The sequence below is a fragment of the Typopeltis vanoorti genome, chromosome 2 (assembly GCF_054136105.1).
Source record: "Typopeltis vanoorti isolate ZY-2024b chromosome 2, IOZ_Tvanoo_1.0, whole genome shotgun sequence".
NCBI classification, from domain to species: Eukaryota; Metazoa; Arthropoda; class Arachnida; order Uropygi; family Thelyphonidae; genus Typopeltis; species Typopeltis vanoorti.
Genome location: NC_143550.1, coordinates 114,588,323 through 114,609,375, shown reverse-complemented (window position 1 = coordinate 114,609,375; position 21,053 = coordinate 114,588,323). Strand labels below are relative to the sequence as shown.

At 33.9% G+C, this 21,053-nt stretch overlaps 1 protein-coding gene across 7 annotated transcripts in view; it reads left to right on the top strand.

Annotated features, from left to right (window-relative positions):
- Positions 1 to 21,053, top strand: part of mTor (serine/threonine-protein kinase Tor) — an 816,233-nt gene that overhangs the window by 29,053 nt on the left and 766,127 nt on the right. For all 7 annotated transcript variants that reach the window (XM_090412780.1, XM_090412800.1, XM_090412771.1 and 4 more), the window contains one exon: positions 7,274 to 7,509. In XM_090412780.1, the coding sequence (XP_090268906.1) occupies positions 7,274 to 7,509 (236 nt within the window). The remainder of the gene's footprint in view (positions 1 to 7,273; positions 7,510 to 21,053) is intronic.

The following is a 21,053-nucleotide window of genomic DNA, read 5'->3' as shown; positions in this document are numbered from 1 at the left end:
TAAAATTATAACATTTATTTTATTACAACATAAATTCTAATTCTATTTTATATATGTTTGGAAGCCTATGTAAAATCAAACTCGAAAAATTAATTAATTTAATTTATCATGAGAGATTTTACAATACCATTAATTCTTATCAGGTTGTATCCATTGTTTTAATTGCATTATGTTGATTTGTGCTGCATCTCTTTCTTCATTATTTAATTTCCATAATATTTTGTAGGCTATGTCCTTTCTTCCAACTGTGTCTTCTATTTTATTAATAAATCTATCTCAAGAATCGTGATGGGCTTTCTGTGCTATGATTTTAGCTATATTTCTTTAGTTTCTGTATGTTTTTTAAGGAATGATTTCTATGCGATTTTATTTTTCTTTTATATTTTCTCTGTGTTCCAGATTTTTTTTAATGTTTTTTTTTTTATTTTTAATATTGTGTTTCTCTTCAAGTACTTCAGAGGCTGCATTATGAACTATCTTTATTGAAGTTTTCCATTCTTCTATATCTTCACTAATTTTGACTTCTTTTAGGTAAGCTGTTAATCGTGATTGAAATTGCATTCTAATGTTTTCTTCTTGTAATAGATATACTTAGTATACGTGTTCTATTTCTTGATTTTTTTCTTATTTACTTCCTTTCTTCGTTTTGCCAGTATTTTTATTTTAGAAACTACTAAGTAATGATATGAAAAAATTTCCCTTCCTCTGTAAACATCTCTCACGTGTAGAGCTAATTTCTGATTAGTGATGATATAAGCAATTATAGATCATGTTCCTTGGTCATTCCGAGTATCTTTATTTATTTATTTATTTTTTTTTTTTTTTTAAAAAAAAGTATTGGTTATTTCTTGATCATTGTTATTCATGTAGATTTCTCCATTATTTCCAATGACATTTGGAATTGGATTATTTCCAACTCAGGCGATGACAATAAAAGAAAGGGAGTAGCTATAGTATTCAACACTAAATACGAGGCTAATCTTGAATGGCAGGTAATATCAATATCAGTGATGTGGGCAAATATCAGAATGAGCAACTGGATAATGAGACTTATTTGTGCCTATGGTCCCACAGAAGGTTCTACTAAGGAGTAGAAGTGGAGGAATTTTTTGAGCTTTAGAGAAAAACTGACAAAATGAAAACTTGGTCCTTGTTGGGGATGTAAATAACAGAGTAGGAAATGATTGTCAGACATACAAAAGTTTTTTGGGAAAATTTGGAGAAAAGAGCAAAGCTAATAATAATGGCAAATATCTGTTGGATTTCTGCTCAGGACATGGACTGGTTATTACTAACAAAATGTTCCAACATAAAAATGTGCACAAATTCACATGGTGAGAAGAGGCAAGGAATAAGAAAAGTCTCATTGACTAATATTATTCTCAATAGTGATGATTTCTCACTGGTGTACAGAGGATTTGAAATTGGAAGTGATCACCATTTAGTCTTGAGCAGGATAAAATTCACTTTCATATTGAAAAGAAGAATATGTAAGAAAGTTTTAAAGCGAATAAAAGTCAAGCAGCTCGCAGATGTGAACTGTAGACTAAAATACAAACATTATTAAAAAAAAAAAATAAAAGAATTTGAGAACAGGAACCAAACCTTGGAGAATCAGTGGCAAAACCTGAAGAAAACATTGATTCAGTCAGAGGCATGTGATGAGGTTGTCTGCAAGGATAGAAAAATCAGAACTCTGTGGTGGATGCAGGAAGTTAGAGGCAGTGAAGGAAAAGAAGAAAGCATATCAAAAGTTCCTGGTAAATAAGTCAACTTGTGCTCTTAGAGAATACAGAGACAAATGTGTAAGAAAGCTAAACACTGTGTAAAACTAGTTAAACAAAAGTCATGGGAAAACTTTGGTAAGAAAATAGAAAATAAATATCAAGAAGGTGGCAAGATATTCTGAAGGTTGTTGAAAAAGCTCAGAAATGGAGGAAAGAGTGCTGTAAAAGGAATTAGAGATGACAAAGGTGACATGAAAACTGGAGAAAAAGATATTCTTAAGGTATGGAGTAATTACTTCGAAAAACCAGTGTGCTGTTACTGATTGTTAAATGAAACAATCAGTAACAGCACACTGGTAAAAAAATACTGACCAGGCATGCAATCAAGAATATATATCCATACTTGAGGTAGAAAAAGCCATCAAAAGCCTTAAATGTGGAAAGGCAGCTGGAGTAGATGATATTCGACCAGAAATGATCAAGTATGGAGGTATAAAAAATCTTACAGTGGCTGCTCTGCATAGTTCAGAAGGCCTGGACAGAGGGAGGAATTCCAGATGATTGGAGTAGAGCTCTCATAGTATTCATATATAAAAAGGGAAATAAAACAATGTGAGAATTACAGAGGTATTTCCCTACTGAGTGTTCCTGGTAAGATTTATACAAGTATACTTGAGAAACGGTTGAGGGAAGCTTGGTAAAAAACAAGCTGGATTCAGCCCAAATAGATGCTGTCAAGGTCAGATTTTCACTTTATGACAAATAGTTGAGAAATCTTGGAAATATAACAAAGATCTGTATTTAAGTTTTGTAGATCTGGAAAAGGCAATATGAGAAGATAATCTGGTAATCTGGCAGACTGTCTATAACCCAAACAACCCTCCATCAGGGTTTGACCTACCTTGAAAAATATGGACCTCCCTAAATAGGGTTCGCACCAACCATGGTAGGTGTGGAGCTTCCTTATTTACTTGGGGAATAAGAGCAAACTCATCTTGTGACTGTGGTGAGGATAACCAAACTATACAACATACCACATTTGACTGTCCTCACAGAGCCTTCATGGGACCAGTAACTGACTTTATAACAGTTTCTATTGATGCTGTTGACTGGCTGTCGAACTTAGACATTCAATTTTAATATTATGCTTATTTGTATATTTTATATGTATATATGACTACAGTGTCACTTCACACTATTGTATTCTTTTATGCATTTTATTGTATTGCATGTATTCTTCTTAGCCAAATGCTAAGTAAATAAATAAATTGATATTATTGACCAAGGAAATCAACAAAAATTCTGTTTGTTCATTAAAAATTAATCATTACTTTAATTTTTACATATTCATGTAAGATGATAAAATAAACCCTTCATTCATTTTAGAAATTATGGACTTTACAACCATGTTGTAACACAGTTGTAAAGTCCATAATTTCTAAAATGAATGCTGATCACCATGCAATACTAAAAGAAAGAATGATAAAACAAAATTGATACAAAAAAGCATTTTGCGTGACATTAAAATGCAGGTGCTGAGGCATTAGAAAAAGGTGAACGTCAAGTTGACATTGGAGCTGCTTTAAATTTGTCTACTTCTACTATATGAACAATTTTAAAAAATAAGGATGAAATTAAGTGTTCAGCAACCAAAACATAACGTCTTCTGCAACAAAGGTAATCTGATCCAGAATAAATCCAGTATGAATATATATATATATATATATATATATATATATATATATATATATATATATATATATTATTATTATTATTCCTGATACCTCCAAGGAGTCCGAAGACTCATCGCGGGAGGACATCTTCAACTATCTCTAGAATTCATACTTAAGTGAATTTTTCCTTTGGACTCACAGATAGGTCTTCTGATATGCAGTATGTGCATCCTTATTTTTCAACTTGTTATTCTGTTTTACATGATTGCAACCATAAGTTTTTGTTTGCATTGAGGATTACCATGAAACATGGTTGAAAATTATGTATTAAATAGTATTACATTTTATATAAATTGTTCTGTTCTCACTTTTGGTGTTTGAAACAACTATTTTTTCCCTTGTTTCTTCTTTTGAAACTTATAAAACAGCTAGATTGAATTAAGAAGTTTATGTACTACTTAATAAATGAAATATTTAAAATGATTACTTTCATTTGTATGCATATTGGGATTTAGCCGACCAAATTGTATTCTTATTGGTTAAACCAAAATAAAAAATGATGGTACAACATGACAAAATTTCATGCCGGCTGGGGCGTCGCCGGTTAAACAAGGCCCCCGTTGTTTTCGCCAGGGAACCAGGGCGAACAGCGAAAAGTCAGCTACTGGAACAAATCTGAAAACAAACTCCAACTCAACATCACCAGAGTTAAAGATCGGTACTATCAATGTAAGAAGCCTGAATGGCAAAGAAATGGAGCTAGCTGAGGAATTAGATAAGTACCAGATCGACATAATAGGGGTGACTGAAACAAAAAAGACCAAAACTGGTGAGATCTTTCTGAGCAATAAATACAAAATGTTATATTCAGGCAATGACAATCAAGGAAAAGGAGTAGCCATAGTATTCAACACAAAATACGAGGCTAATCTTCTTGAATGGCAGTCAGTCTCAAGTAGAGTAATGTGGGCAAATATGAGAATGGGGAACTGGATAATGAGACTTATTTGTGCCTATGGTCCCACAGAAGGTTCTACTAAGGTAGAAGTGGAGGAATTTTTTGAGGCTTTAGAAAAAGCAACTGACACAATGAAAAAGGAAAAGTTGGTCCTTGTTGGGGATCTAAATAGTAGAGTAGGAAATGATTGTGAGACATACAAAAATAATTTGGGAAAATTTGGAGAAAAGAGCAAAGCTAATAATAATGGCAAATATCTGTTGGATTTCTGCTCAGGACATGGACTGGTTATTACTAACACCATGTTCCAACATAAAAATGTGCACAAATTCACATGGAGAGAAGAGGCTAGGAATAAGAATAGTCTCATTGACTATGTTATTGTTGATAGTGATGTTTTCTCCCTGGTGCAGGACACCAGAGTGTACAGAGGATTTGAAATTGGAAGTGATCACTATTTAGTCTTGAGCAGGATAAAATTGAATTTCATATTGAAAAGAATAACATGTAAGAAAGTTTTAAAGCGAATAAAAGCTGAGCAGCTCTCAGATGTGAACTGTAGACTAAAATACAGAAATATTATTGAAAAGAAAATGAAAGAGTGTGAGAACAGGAATCAAACCTTGGAGATTCAGTGGCAAACTCTGAAGGAAACATTGATTGATTCTGCCAGAGAGGCATGTGGTGAGGTTGTGTGCAAGGATAAAAAAATCAGAACTCCCTGGTGGACACAGGAAGTTAAAGAGGCAGTGAAGGAAAAGAAGAAAGCATATCAAAAGTTCCTGGCAAATAAGTCAGCTTTTACTCTTACAGAATACAGAGACAAATGTAAAAAAGCTAAACAGTGTGTAAAACTAGCTAAACAAAAGTCATGGGAGGACTTTGGCAAGAATATAGAAAATAAATATCAAGAAGGTGGCAAAATATTCTGGAGGTTGTTGAAGAAGCTTAGGAATGGAGGAAAGAGTGCTGTAAAAGGAATTAGAGATGATAAAGGTGAAATGAAAACAGGAGAAAAAGATATCCTTGAAGTATGGAGTAATTACTTTGAAAAACTGCTAAATGAAACAAGCAGTGATGATAGCACAGTGATAAAAAACACTGACCAGGCATGCAGTCAGGAATACATATCCATACTTGAAGTAGAAAAAGCCATCAAAGGCTTGAAATGTGGAAAGGCAGCAGGAGTAGATGATATTCGACCAGAAATGCTGAAGTATGGTGGTATAAGAGTCTTACAGTGGCTGCACTGCATATTTCAGAAAGCCTGGACAGAGGGACGAATTCCCGATGATTGGAGTAGAGCTCTCATAGTACCCATATATAAAAAGGGAAATAAAACTGAATGTGAGAATTACAGAGGTATTTCCCTACTGAGTGTTCCTGGCAAGATCTATGCAAGTATACTTGAGAAACGGTTGAGAAGAATTGTGGAAGAAAAGCTTGGTGAAGAACAAGCTGGATTCAGGCCAAATAGAGGCTGTCAGGATCAGATCTTCACTTTACGACAAATAGTCGAGAAAGCATGGGAATATAACAAAGATCTGTATTTAAGTTTTGTCGATTTGGAAAAGGCATATGACAAGGTGCCAAGAGAGAAGCTATTCAATACGCTGCAGTTATATGGTGTCAATGGGGCATTATATCAAGCAATACTTAGTCTTTATTTGAGTTGTAAGTCAGCAGTTAGAATTGAAGGAAGTACAGGAAGATGGTTTAATGTTAAATCTGGTGTGAGACAAGGATGTACATTATTCCCTCTGTTATTCATTATCTATATGGATCACATTATGAAGGAATGTGATATTAAACCTGATATCAAAATTGGAGATGTTAATGTCAGCTCTTTGCTTTATGCAGATGATGTTATACTTCTAAATAAATCCGCTACAAGTCTGCAAGATTCTCTGACTAAATTGAATAGCTGTTGTAATAGATATGGTATGAAGGTCAGCAATAAAAAGACAAAGACAATGAAAATAGGCAGAATCATTGAAAATGTCAACTGTGTTGTGAATGGAGAACCTGTGGAACAAGTAAAACATTTCAGCTACTTAGGCACAATTTTTACTGAAGATGGTAAACTAAATATAGAAATAGACAACAGAATCAGCAAAGCTGGTATGGTGGGAAGTCAATTGAATAAATTCATATGGAATAAGAAAGAAATTAGTCGGAACACTAAATTAGCTGTATACAAGACTGTGTTCAAACCAATTTTAACTTATGGATCTGAGAGCTGGGTCAGAAGTAAAACACTTGACCAAAGACTAGAGACCGCAGATATGAGAGTCCTGAGAAAGATTAGAGGCGTGAACAGATGGCATCAATGGCAATATCATATTAAAAATGAGGATATTAGGAAAGAACTTGACATTGTTCAGCATCCAGGAATGCGTTAGCAGAGCTAATCTCAGATGGTATGGTCACTTAAATAGAATGGGAGAGGAAAGATTAGCAAAACAAGTGTTCTCTGCCAGGTTGGCAGGAAAACGACCCAGAGGAAGACCAAGATATAGGTGGATTGATACGGTACAAAGTGCCTTAGACGATAGAAATATAAGATCTGATAATGTTGGAGTCTTGACAAGTAACAGACTGATTTGGAGGAAAATTGTAGATAGGAAGTTAGTAATGATGTAATTTTTTCATGTAGTACTGTCATATCCTGTACACCCCTTGAGGGTACATGGCAGGAATTTGATGATGATGATGATTATTTTTATTAGATAACTGGAAAATAAAAATATTCCAGTGGAAGAAGGAAGTATAAGTATCCTAAATATATGCTGCTATTTTAAATTTGACACTGTTATAGCATTCCATTATTAAGCTTTTATGCTGACAAATTAAATTTTATCTTATACATTGTTTATTAAATTTTTTGTGATATTTTAAAATTATGTTTTTTCCAGTAAACCTAATTGGAGTAGACGTGGGTAATACAAGCACACGCACTAGTCGCTTTGCCAACTATTTGAGAAACTTGTTGCCTTCTCCAGATACAGGGGTAATGGAATTAGCAGCTTTTGCAGTAGGAAAGTTAGCTCTTTCAGGTGGTTCTTTTACTGCTGAATATGTTGAATTTGAAGTTAAGAGGGCCTTTGAATGGCTTGGTGGTGATCGTAATGAAGGAAAAAGACATGCAGCTGTAAGTGTCATTTTTTCTAATTCATAAATATATAATTTTAATTATTTAATTTATTAATTCGAAGCAGACTCCACTGTCAGTCGTCTGTTTTGCTTTATGCAGAACTTAAAAAAAAAATTGGAAATTGGAGTAGATATGTTGTAGCAACCACATATCAAAAGCATTACAAGACATCAATCTTATATTCTTCACAACAAATTCAATAAGTCTGGATTGGCAGAATACGGATTAGAGACAAACCACAACATTTTCTGGTCCAAAACTAGCCTTCTACACAGATGTCGGTATAAATTCGAATGCCTATTTAAAGAGAGTGCTAAGGCGTTACTTCACTACCCTAACCTGAATCGTAATGACTGCCTATCTATGTCAAAAATATGGGAAAGTTTGATCCGAATAACACATTAGTTATGATTATTTTTTTTAATGACAACCTTCTAGATATAGTATCTAGAAGGTCTAATGATATCTTTAGTATGATTTTATAAATTAAGTTTTTTGTATGACATCGTAAATTATACATGTAACTATTCTGCACTCTTATGTTTACCTGTCTTGTCTTGAGTGAAATGATATCGCGATTAATGATATAACATCACACCACTTGTTCTAATTTTGAATGATCAATTGTTTGTATTCTACTTTCTAAAAAACTGTTTTCTGTCTAGCTACTGATGATAGTTTGTTATTTTCAAATTGAAATATCTGGCAATATATTAAATACAGTAAACCCTTGCCGAGCGCGGATTTGCAGAATACGATTTTGCACATACGCGTTATCCTAATTGTTTCCATTTAATTTGTCCAATGCTAGAATTTCATTCATACGTGATACGCTGCAGAGCGTCGGCCAGCAACCCTGCTTGGCACTGCCCGCTAGCTGAGTGACTCAGGCCGAGTTGCGATCATTTCACTCACGTTAGCAGAGCTGTAATCACATATTTATCAGTGTTTATCCTCTTCTCCTTTTGCATTTGTATTTCTTTTAATTTCAAAAATTTAATATGACATCTAAGAGGAAGAATGAAGATGATAAAGCAGCAAAAAGATGCAAAGTTTTGACATTATCTCAGAAAATTGAAATTTTAGATAAGTTGAAAAATGGTACATGTGTTTCATCGCTTGCAAGAGAACTAACTATAAACGAATCAAGCATAAGAACAATATGGGAGAATGAAGAAAAGATTCGGTCTAGTGTCAAAGCTTCAGGCGATACTTCGGCAAAGGTTGCTCAAGTTTCAAGAAGAATTCCGCAATTGGAAAAGATGGAAAAAATATTAATAGCTTGGATTGACAATCAAGTAAACAAAAAAGGCACAGTTGTGGATGGTGTTGCTATTCGAAACACAGCTTTAGATTTGTTTTCTTTCGTTTTAAATAAAGATGGCCAATTATCAGAGGAAGTTGACTTTCAAGCAAGCAAAGGTTGGCTTGAAAACTTTAAGCGTCGTTTTAATTTGCACAATGTAAAGCTTCATGGAGAAGCTGGCTCTGCAGATAAAGAAGCAGCAGAGAAATTCAAACCCCAATTTTTGAAATTGATTGAAGAGAGGGGTTACATTCAGCAACAAGTTTTCAATGCTGATGAGAAAGGCCTATTTTATAAGCGAATGGGACAACGAACCTACATCACAAAGACACAAAAGGTTGCCCCTGGTTTTAAAGCTTTTAAGGATAGACTCACTTTGCTTTTTTGTGGAAATGCATCAGGCGACTTCAAGTGCAAGCCTCTGCTCATTTATTGATCTAAAACGCCTCGTGCATTGCAGGGAAAAAATTTTGAGCAATTGCCCGTTGTGTGGAAGTGGAATAGAAAAGCTAGGATAACAAAAGTCCTCTTTAATAACTGGTTTGAAAATTCATTCGTTAAAGAAGTCAAACATTACTTAGAACAGCAAAACCTGTGCTTTAAAGTTCTCCTAGTTCTCGATAATGCTCCAGGACACGATGCTGAAGCCCTCACAACATTGCATCCAAATGTAGAGGTTTTATTCCTCCCACCTAACACCAACAATGGATCAAGGGATCATAAAAACATTCAAAGCCTATTATGTCAGGCATGTTTGCACCTCTGCAAATAAAACACTAGATGAAGGAAAGCATGACACGCTAATGGCATTTTGGAAGGGATTCAACATTAGCCACTGCATAGAAATGATTAAACTCACATGGGAACAAGTGAATTCATCAACATTGAATACTTGCTGGCATCAGCTCTGGCCAGAAGTTGTCAACAATTTTAAAGGATTTCCATCGATTGAAAATGAAGCCAAAGGAATCGTACAAATTGCAAAAGCAATTGGCGGCGAAGGATTTTCAGATATGGAAGAAGGAGAAGTCAAAGAATTAATTGAGAATGACGATCGAGAAATGACGAATGAAGAATTGGATGATCTTGTAACACCAGCCGACAGTGAAAGCAACGATAGTGAAGAAGAAGATGAAGCGCCTTTAACTTACAAGAAGTTAAACGAATTGTTAAAAAAGGAACTGTCTGATTTTGCAATGGAGATTGACCCAAATGAAGAAAGAAGAGGACACTTTAAGGCATTGAAAAACTCTGCGCTCCTTACCGCGAAAGTTTTAAAGAGTTTCATCAGTCATTATCACAAGCAAAAAATCACTAACTTTTTAAAAAAAAATTGTATCATGTACCTACTTATTAAGCAGTAATAAAAATCCTTTCAATTAACATTTGTTTCATTTTTCCCTTTTAATTACAACAATATTTAGGTTAGTTTAAATACATACATACTTTCTTAATTTGAACTATACCTAACACATTTTTTTTTTCTATAGAAAGCTAACTTTGAGGAACGCGATTTTGCAATGCACGCAATTGTTAATGACGTAACCCCTGCGTTCGGCAAGGGTTTACTGTATACTTTTCTTGTGCTAACGTGTAAAGAATTCTTAATTTCATGTCACAAATTTCTCTCAAAAAATACAATCTATTGTACTACCACGTATAAGGCTATTGTATTACCACTTCTGTGATAATACACAGATGTTACTTATAATATTATTGATATTCCTTATGAAGTTGTTTTTGTTAAGTGTGTTTTTCTTTTCATACAAAAAATCTTTAGTGTTTGTGCTAATTTACTCTTTTTTTCTGTTGAATGAATGCATGTATATATGTTTATTCCATCATTAAGTCATAAAAAAAATTGCAAAAATGTGTTTTCTGAGAGTCCCATGTTTCAATTTTAATGATCTGTTGGTTGTTAATTTTTCTTTTCCCATTTCCTCTGATAAAGTAACAACTATTTGTTTTCAAATAGTCGCTACTTTATCAGAGGAATGGCCCATCAAAGTGTTTTAAATGTAAAATCCCTGAAAAGTTAGTAAGAGTGTGTGGAGTGGTGAACGAGTTTAGTGGATTGCTGGAAGTAATGTCCTGACACTGAAATTTAATAAATTGCATCACTTGTTATTAGACCATTATCCCCACTTATTAGAGAATGCCACAATTCCTTTTTAATGTGAAATCTATCCATAAAAGACTAAAAAAAATAAATAAATAAATAATGATAGTATATTGGTATTAGTACCACAGGTGTGCTAAGAATTAATGTGCAACCTCTATATAAGTCAAGCATGGTATAATTTTAGACCTCTAATTCACAAACATCTGTACTGTAGTGGGATTCAAATACCACTGTCTGTTGGTTGGAGAGTGGATATATTACCCACTCAGTCAACCAACTTAAAAAAATAATTTCATCATTAAGTATAATTTCTGGAAAATTCCCATGCTACTCCTCTTAAACACTATAAATATAATTAATAGTGTTTGCCTTCTACACTCGCCCGTAATGTCCTAAATTATATATATATACCCCTTTTGAGTTATGTTAGCCAATGTATTAAATATAAGGGACACTCCTAAACAAAAACAGGCTAAAATAGCCATTAATTATATTAATAATCATTTCATCATCATCATCTCATCCGCTTGATAACAGGTTGAGTACACTAAGAAGAAAGGTTCTCCACTTATCGCGATCTTTAGCCATCTCGATCATGACTCTATAGCTGGGCAGATGGGAATGTTCTTTCAGTAACTTTATCCAAGTAAGTACTCTTGGTCTGCCTCTAGGTCTTTTACTTTCTATATATCCATTCAGAGCTAAATATGGCAGTCTTTGAGGGCTATTCTCTGATTGTGACCAAACCATCTTAGTTGATGCTTAATGATTGTATCTATTATATCATCTGGAAAGTTTAAATCTATTCTGACTTGATCATTAGTCTTGTGTTGCATCCAGTGGTTGTTATTAATTTTTCTGAGGCATTTCATTTCAAATGCTTGAAGTTTCTTAATTGGTTGTTGAGTTAATCTCCAGGCTTCTGAAACATAAGTAGCTGATGGGATAATAATTGTTTTATATAATTTTAGACTTGTTAGAATTTTTTTATTTTATTTATTTTTTTTTATTTAGGAGTGCTTAAGGGTCAAAGCTATATAACTGAGAGGAGACTTCCACATAGCCTTTAAAGGAATGCGGAGAACCGACCAGGGCTTCTGACCTAATGTCCAATCCTACCTTCTCGTGGTGCACCCTTTTGGGTATCTACCTGGATACTGAATGAATGAGGATTGGCTGGCAATTTGGGATTTAGCTGACCAAATTGTATTCTTATTGGCTTAAACCAAAATACAAAATGATGGTACAACATAACAAGATTTCATGCCTGCTGGGGCATTGCCCGGTTAAATAAAGCCCCCCCTCCCATTGTTTTTGCCAGGGAACCAGGGTGAACAGTCAAAAAAAAAAAAAAAAAAGGGAAAAAAGTCAGCGACTGGAACAAATCCGAAAACACACCCCAATTCAACATCACCAAAGTTAAAGATCAGTACTATCATCATAAGAAGCCTGAATGGCAAAGATATAGAGCTAGCTGAGGAATTAGATAAGTACCAGATTGACATAATAGGAGTGACTGAAACAAAAAAAGACAAAAACCGGTGAGATCTTTCTGAGCAATAAATACAAAACGTTATATTCAGCCATGGTATTCAACATTAAATACGAGGCTAATCTTCTTGAATGGCAGGCAGTCTCAAGTAGAGTGATGTGGGCAAATATGAGAATGGGCAACTGGACAATGAGACTTTTTGTGCCTATGGTCCCACAGAAGGTTCTACTAAGGTAGAAGTGGAGGAATTTTTTAATGCTTTAGAGAAAGCAACTGACACAATGAAAAAGGAAAAGTTGGTCCTTGTTGGGAATCTAAATAGCAGAGTAGGAAATGATTGTCAGATATACAAAAATATTTTGGGAAAATTTGGAGAAAAGAGCAAAGCTAATAATAATGGCAAATACCTGTTGGATTTCTGCTCAGGACATGGACTGGCTATTACTAACACGATGTTCCAACATAAAAATGTGTACAAATTCACATGGAGAGAAGAGGCAAGGAATAAGAAAAGTCTCATTGACTATGTTATTGTTGATAGTGATGTTTCCTCTCTGGTACAGGACACCACAGTGGATAGAGGATTTGAAATTGAAGTGATCACTATTTAGTCTTGAGCATGATAAGATTGAATTTCATATTGAAAAGAATAACATGTAAGAAAGTTTTAATGCAAATAAAAGTTGAGCAGCTCTCAGATGTGAACTGTAGACTAAAATACACAAAGATTATTGAAGAAAAAACGAAAGAGTTTGAGAACAGCAACCAAACCAACCTTGGAGATACAGTGGCAAGCCTTGAAGAAAACACTGATTGATTCAGCTAGAGAGGCATGTGGTGAGGTTGTCTGGTAAAGGATAGAAAAATCAGAACTCCATGGTTTACACAGGAAGTTAAAGAGGCAGTGAAGGAAAAGAAGAAAGCATATCAAAAGTTCCTGGCAAATAAGTCAGCTTGTGCTCTTAGAGAATACAGAGACAAATGTAAGAAAGCTAAACACTATGTAAAACTAGCTAAACAGAAGTCATGGGAGGACTTTGGCAAGAACATAGAAAATAAATATCAAGAAGGTGGTAAGATATTCTGGAGGTTGTTGAAGAAGCTTAAAAATGGAGGAAAGAGTGCTGTAAAAGGAATTGGAGATGATAAAGGTTGACATGAAAACGGGGGAAAAAGATATCCTTGAAGTATGGAGTAATTACTTCGAAAAATTGCTAAATGAAACAAGCAGTGATGACAGCACAGTGGTAAAAAACACTGCCCAGGCATGCAGTCAGGAATACATATCCATACTTGAAGTAGCCATCAAAGGCTTGAAATGTGGAAAGGCAGCAGGAGTAGATGATATTCGACCAGGAATGCTGAAGTATGCTGGTATAAAACTTACAGTGACGGCACTGCATAGTTCAGAAAGCCTGGAGAGAGGTACGAATTTCCGATGATTGGAGTAGAGCTCTTAATAGTACCCATATATTAAAATTGAAATAAAACCGAATGTGAGAATTACAGAGGCATTTAATTTCTGAGTGTTCCTGGTAAGATATATGCAAGTATACTTGAGAAACGGTTGAGATGGATTGTGGAAGAGAAGCTTGATGAAGAACAAGCTGGATTCAGGCCAAATAGAGGCTGTCAGGATCAGATTTTCACTTTACAACAGATAGTGGAGAAAGCATGGGAATATAACAAAGATCTATATTTAAGTTTTGTCAAACAAGGTGCCAAGAGAGAAGCTATTCGATACGGTTATATGGTGTCAATGGGGCATTATATCAAGCAATACTTAGTCTTTATTTGAGTTGTAAGTCAGCAGTTTGAATTGAAGGGAGTACAGGAAGATGGTTTAATGTTAAATCTGGTGTGAGACAAGGAAGTACATTATCTCCCTGTTATTCATTATGTATATGAATCACATTATAAAGGAAAGTGGTATTAAACATGATATCAAAATTGGAGATGTTAATGTCACTCTTTGCTTTATGGGGATGATGTTATACTTCTAAATAAATCTGCTAGAAGTCTGCAAGATTCCCTGACTAAATTGAGAAACTGTTGTAATAAATTTGGTATGAAAATCAGCAATAAAATCACAAAGTCAATGAAAATAGGCAGAATCATTGAAAATATCAACCGTATCGTGAATGGAGAACCTACAGAACAAGTAAATATTTCAGCTATTTAGGCACAATATTTAATTGAAGATGGCAAATTAAATTTGAAATTAGACAACAGAATCAACAAAGCTGGTATGGTAGGAAGTCAACTGAATAAATTTATATTGAATAAGAGAGAAATTAGTTGGAACACTAAATTAGCTGTATACAAGACAGTGTTGAAGCCAATTTTAACTTATGGATCTGAGAACTGGGTTAGAAATGAAACACTTGACCAAAGTCTAGAGACAGCAGATATGAGAGTCTTGAGAGAGATTAGGGGCATGAACAGATGGCATCAATGGCAATATCATATTAAAAACGAAGATATTAGGAAAGAACTTGACATTGCCAGCATCCAGGAATGCATTAGTAGAGCTAATCTCTGGTGGTGTGGTCACTTAAACAGAAAGGGGGAGGAAAGATTAGTAAAACAAGTGTTCTCTGCCAGGTTGTCAGGAAAACGAACCAGAGGAAGACCAAGATATAGGTGGATTGATACTGTACAAAGTGCCTTAGATGATAGAAATATAAGATCTGATAATGTTGTAGTCTTGACAAGTAACAGACTGATTTGGAGGAAAATTGTAGATAGGAAGTTAGTAATGATGTAAATTTTTCATGTAGTACTATAATCCTGTACACCCTTTGATGAGGATACATGGCAGGAATTTGATGATGATCATATTTTATTTAGTTTATTCATGCTGGTTCAACCTAGGTTTGGCCTGTATTTTACTGTTTTCATATTGTTCAGGTTACTAGAAATAAGACTCCCAAGATAAACATATTTATTAACTTGTTCCAAAAGATGATTTTCAAGATTTATAGAAATATTTTCTTCTTTTCTACCTATCTTGATTATTTTTGTTTTGTGAAGATTTATTTTCATTCCATAAATTTTACAGGAGTCATTTAAAATATTAATTGTTTTTTCTAGCTATAGTTTAGAATCTGCTAGGATAATGATATCATCAGCGTATTTAATGTAATTAATGTTGGTACCATTGATTTTTACACCTGGTTCATCAGCTATGGTTTTACAGATTTCTTCTAGGAAGATAAGACTTGAGGTGCAAGACGGCATCCCTGCATTACACCTTTCTCAACTCTTAAATCCTTGGTTTTAATGTTGTTCGTTTTAACAAAAGCTTTGGTGCCTTCATAATAGTTTGTAATAAATGTTAAAATATCAGAATCCATTTTTTTTTTAAGATAGTAATCAATTTGTTTCTATTAACTGAATCAAAGGCTTGCTTGAAATCTATGAAACAAAAGTATATATGGGCAGGTTGTATTCCCAATATTTTTATGCTATATTATTAATGGTGAAAATGTGGTCTTTAGTGGATCTATGTGGTCTGAATCCTGCATGATTTTCCTCTATGATTTTTTCTGTAAGCACCTGTGTTCTCTTTTGTATAATTTGGATGATTAGTTTATAACTATGACTTAAGAGTGTTATGGGTCTATAATTTTCACATATTCTTTTGTTTCCTTTTTTGTGAATTGGTATAATAATTCCTGTTTTCCAGTCAGTTGGAATTATGCCAGTGTAGAGAATTTGATTAAATAAATTCATTAAGAAGTTAATGGCTTCCTTGCCTCTATATTTCGAGAGTTCTATAGATATTTCATTTTTGCCCATAGCTTTCGAAAGTTTCATTTGGTTTATTGCATTTATAATTTCTGCTGGAGTTATGAATGGTGCCTTTTCATATATCATCTCTTCTGTTATACTTTCCTCCTCCTGTTCTTTTTGAAATAATGTTTGATAGTGGTCCTTCCATATTATTTTGATATTTTGTATTGATCCAGTTTCTAGATTATTTTTATCTTTCATTGTTAATGGTTTATCTTTATAGATCTTAGTTAATTCTTTTATAATTTTATATACAATTTTATTGTAATTTCTTTTATTAGCTTCTTCACACAGTTTTGCTTTTTCCACCAACCAATTATTTTTGGCAGATAGGTACATTTTATCAATTTTGTTTTTAAGGTTATTATAATGTTGTTTATTTTCTCATGTATTTTTTATATTTAATCTATGCTTTGCTGCTCTTTTTTCTTCTAAAGTATTTAAAATTGTAGGGGTTATCCATTCATGATTTGGTCTTGATGTTGTACCAAGTATGTTTCTTGCAGTACTTTTAACAATTTTTTTACCTTGATTCTTCCATGTATTTTCTATATTATCATAGGTTAATCATCTAATCTCATTTCCTATTAGTGTTTGATAGTTGTCTTGCTTAAATTTCTCTTTCAGTTTTGACAGGTCCATTTTGTTAAGAGCTCGTGATTTACGATATTTGAATTTTAGTTTAATTTTTGCCGCAAGCAGTTCATGGTCAGTGTCGAAGTCTGGAGTTTTTCTAGTCCTAACATTTTGCACTGATGATTTCCAATTGCGTGTGATTAAAATGTAATCAATACAGTTCTTTATTGTACCATCTGGTGAGGTCCATGTGTATTTGTGGGAAGGTCTATGGAAAAAAAAGGGTATTACAGATAAATAGATTATTTGCTTTTCAAAATTCTAATATTCTTTCTCCTCTTTCATTTCTGTTATTAACTCCAAACCTGCCCATCACATCCTCCATGCCTGGGGTGAACTTCTCAATTTTGGCATTAAAATCTCCCATCACTATTAATATATCTTTCTTATTGGTCTTGTCTATTAGATCTTGCAATTTATCATAAAAGGTATTGATTTCTTCATGTGACTGGTCGGGAGCGTAGATTTGAATTATTTTAAAGTGAACATTTTTTTCTTTACCTTTTAATCTGACGATCATTCTTGGGCCATATGATTCTATGGCCGTGACTGCATTTTGTAGACTATTATTCACTAAAATGGTTACTCCTTCTCTATGTATATTGTCCTCTCTGCCTGAGTAGAATAGTTTCCTGAATTTAACTCCTTCTCCTGTCCAGTGGGTTTCAGCCTGGCCCACAATGTCCCATTTAATTCTAGCAAGTTCTTTTTCCATCAGATTTGTTTTCCCAGCTTTTAGCAGTGTCCTTATATTTAAAGTTAAGAGATGAGAAACTTTATTGGCTGACCACATAACATACTTCTCAACTGCTCCCTGTGATCTAGGATCAGTTGCGTTGGCTTCCTCGGACTCAGTAACGTTCTCTTGACACAGTGGAGATTCCTGATTCATAGGGTTTAATGTCAAAATAATGCAGCTGGCTTGCCACTCTTCTGCTGCATCCTTTGGTCCACTGCTCCTTATTCTTTATTCGGAGCAACGCATTGGGGTTTCCCTCATCTGCCACCCGAGGAATGCGCTTGTTAGAAGTCAGGTCTCCCCCAGGAAAAAAAAATCATTTAGCAATTAAAATTTTGATAAATATATAAAAAAAGTGATATGTGATGATTTTAGTGTATGATTATAATTTCCAACAAATTACATTGAAAAATCTTAACAGGCTTCCTAACATTTTCCTTGGGAATAAAATTTTAAAAGTTTACTACTATCAGCTTCACAGCTCTTAAGATTTTCCTTAATGCAGGTGTTCCTTAGGGCTCTGTTATTTCACTTATCCTTTCTCTTCTCTCTCTCTCTCTCTTCTCTCTCTCTCTCTCTCTCTCTCTCTGTGTGTGTGTGTGTTAGTTAATGACCTGTTCTCTCAGTGACCACAAACCCTTTAAGCTTCAAGATCGTATATGATTTGTAGCTTTACACTGATCTGCACTCCATTTTACAATGGGGCAACAACTTAGTCACTTCAATGCTTGCAAAACACAATTTTACCTGTTTTTTCATGAAAAGGATTTAGTTCTTCTCAACTTAACAGTCAAGACTAACTCTCTCTCTTCTCAGACTGACTCTTACTCCATCTTTCCTGGCATAATCGCATCACTTCTGTAGCAGTTTCAGTGTCCTGAAATCTCTCCAATCTGATATACTGCTCTCACATTTAGGGTGTGTACCTAATATCTTTCTAAAAATGTGATTCATGAGAGAACATTTTTGTTGGTTACTGACTCTGACTCTTCTCTTCAGCAACTGTCTCATGGATGGTCAGTTTCTGCATTGTCTTCTCTATAGATATTTCAATGGACACTCTTCTAACTTATATTGTAAATGTAAACTATTAAATCCTGTCATGGATTGGACCTGTAGAAGTTTTAAAACTATCTGTAATTAAAACTCACAAGTAAGATCCCAGATATGTGTTTTGATATGATAGTAATTTTGTATATTCAAAATTCAATCTTAACTACAATGATAATTAAATAAATGAGTCTTCACACTTCAATTCACAAAAACATAAAACACTTTAATAATTGTTTAGATTATATTTGGTCATTCAAACATATAATTAAATTGAAATATATATTGATCTTTAATTGACCATGATTTATAAACATCTAGTGCCAACAAGTTTTGCTGAAACTTGTTGGTACTAGATATTTATAAATCTGGGCTGTCCGGCTTCTTCAGGGTTTATAATGGTAAGAGAAAAACTCAAAGTGGTTAGTACAGAGAAAATGGAGTAACACTATCGTATAAATTAAACATTAAAACAGAACGTGCAACATTACATCATGAAGCTTGTTGGGAGGCATGGAGCTGCTATTCCAATCAATGACATGCTTAGTAATCGTGAAATAATGGGCTAGACTTGAGTTGTCTGTTCTGTTGTTATTAACATCTCCTATATGTTCTTTTTTCAGATTTCAAGAAGATGGCAAAACTTTTTAAACCTTTCAACATCAGAGTTGCATTCAAACCGGTCAAGACTGTCCATCACGTTTTAAGATCACCAAAAGACATTAATCCTTTTTTCAAACATGCTGGAATGTACAACATCCATGTGCTTGTGGTCTAAACTATATAGGACAGACGTCGAGAAGCCTCGAAATCCAAAAAAAGAACATATAGGAAATGTTAATAACAACAGAACAGACAACTCAGGTCTAGCCCATCATTTCGTGATTACTAACCATACCATTGATTGGGATAGCAGCTCCATGAAAACCTAGAAGAAGATTTCCATTGTAGAAATTTCAAAGAAGCCATTGTAGTCCTCCATTCTGGAGAAAATCTTAACAGAAACCAGGGAAGGATTAGCTGACATATGGAAAACCTTAATAAGATTACTCAGTCTGCCAGAATTTAATTTTGCTCAAAACTACAGAACGTGCTCTCACAACAGTGACTAACACAACACGCTCCATGTGTGTAATGTTATGAGTTCTGTTTTAATGTTTAATTTATGTGATAGTGTTACTCCATTTTCTCTGTACTAGTCACTTTCAGTTTTTTTCTCTTACCGTTTATAAGCCCTGAAGAAGTCGGACAGCCCCGTCGTCGAAACTTGTTGGTACTAGATGTTTATAAATCATGATCAATTAAAGATCAATATATATTTCAATTTAATTACACTTTAAATATACTAAAATGCATTCAACAAAATTACAATATTCTGAACTTTAACTACAACTTAAAATCTAAAAAGATAACTTAATTATCACATCTTATCTGGTTTTTGAGTCCAAAAATATGCCTTCTAAAAAGAATATTCTGTTAACTGCATTTGGACCTCTCTTGAACGAAACAGTTTCTTTATTTTTTTTAGCAGAAATAGTTCTTCTGAAAATCACTTCAATAAAATCTTCAAATTTAAACACTGCCTAGCATTTCCTCTTTTAAATTCCTGCTAGAAAGGTCACTTAAAAATGTTTCCTTCTACTTTCATCTTCAAAATTCCAAGTCTTTTTCTTCTTCCAGTGTGAAACATTTCTAAGGAAAAACGATTGAACACTTAAAAATCAACATACTGTTATCTACTTTCTGAAACGGCTGTTAAATCATTATTGCACTGATGAAGCCTTCAATATCCAATAAACATTTCTCTTCCTATATGAGAAACTTCATTTATCAAGTTCCAAAGTTCCTATGAATTTTTTCTACAACTGTTATTCCAGTTACCTTTGTAACCTAACAGCTAAATAACTTTTAAAACATCTTTTTTTCTGAAAGACTGCTACTAACGGACTTTTTCTCGTTAGTTCTAATTGTGTATATCACAACATCTCTTTTCTCTCTCTCTCTCGCTTACACATCTCTTTCCAGCTGTTCGTTAGTTATTGTGTATTCTTTTAATTCAGTATTAGTGTAAATTTATGGTATTGCTTCTGAAAAATCAGTCGCCAAACTTCTTTTTCAAAGTATTCATACATTTTGTCACTTGCATCTTATCATCCTCTGATGTTATTCCTTTAAGAATTTTGTGTAACAAATCCTCAAATGGAAAAGAATTCTTACTTAGAAATTCTGAAGAAGATTCCTTTTTCTCTACTTCAAAGGAACAAACCTCAGGAATTAAAGAATCAGAGGGAAATGAATCAGGAACTCTAGAAAGTGTAGTAGAAAAAGACGACTAATGATATTCTGCACCTAATTAAATCAAAGTACCTGATTCATAGCAGCAACCATAGCAGTACAATAA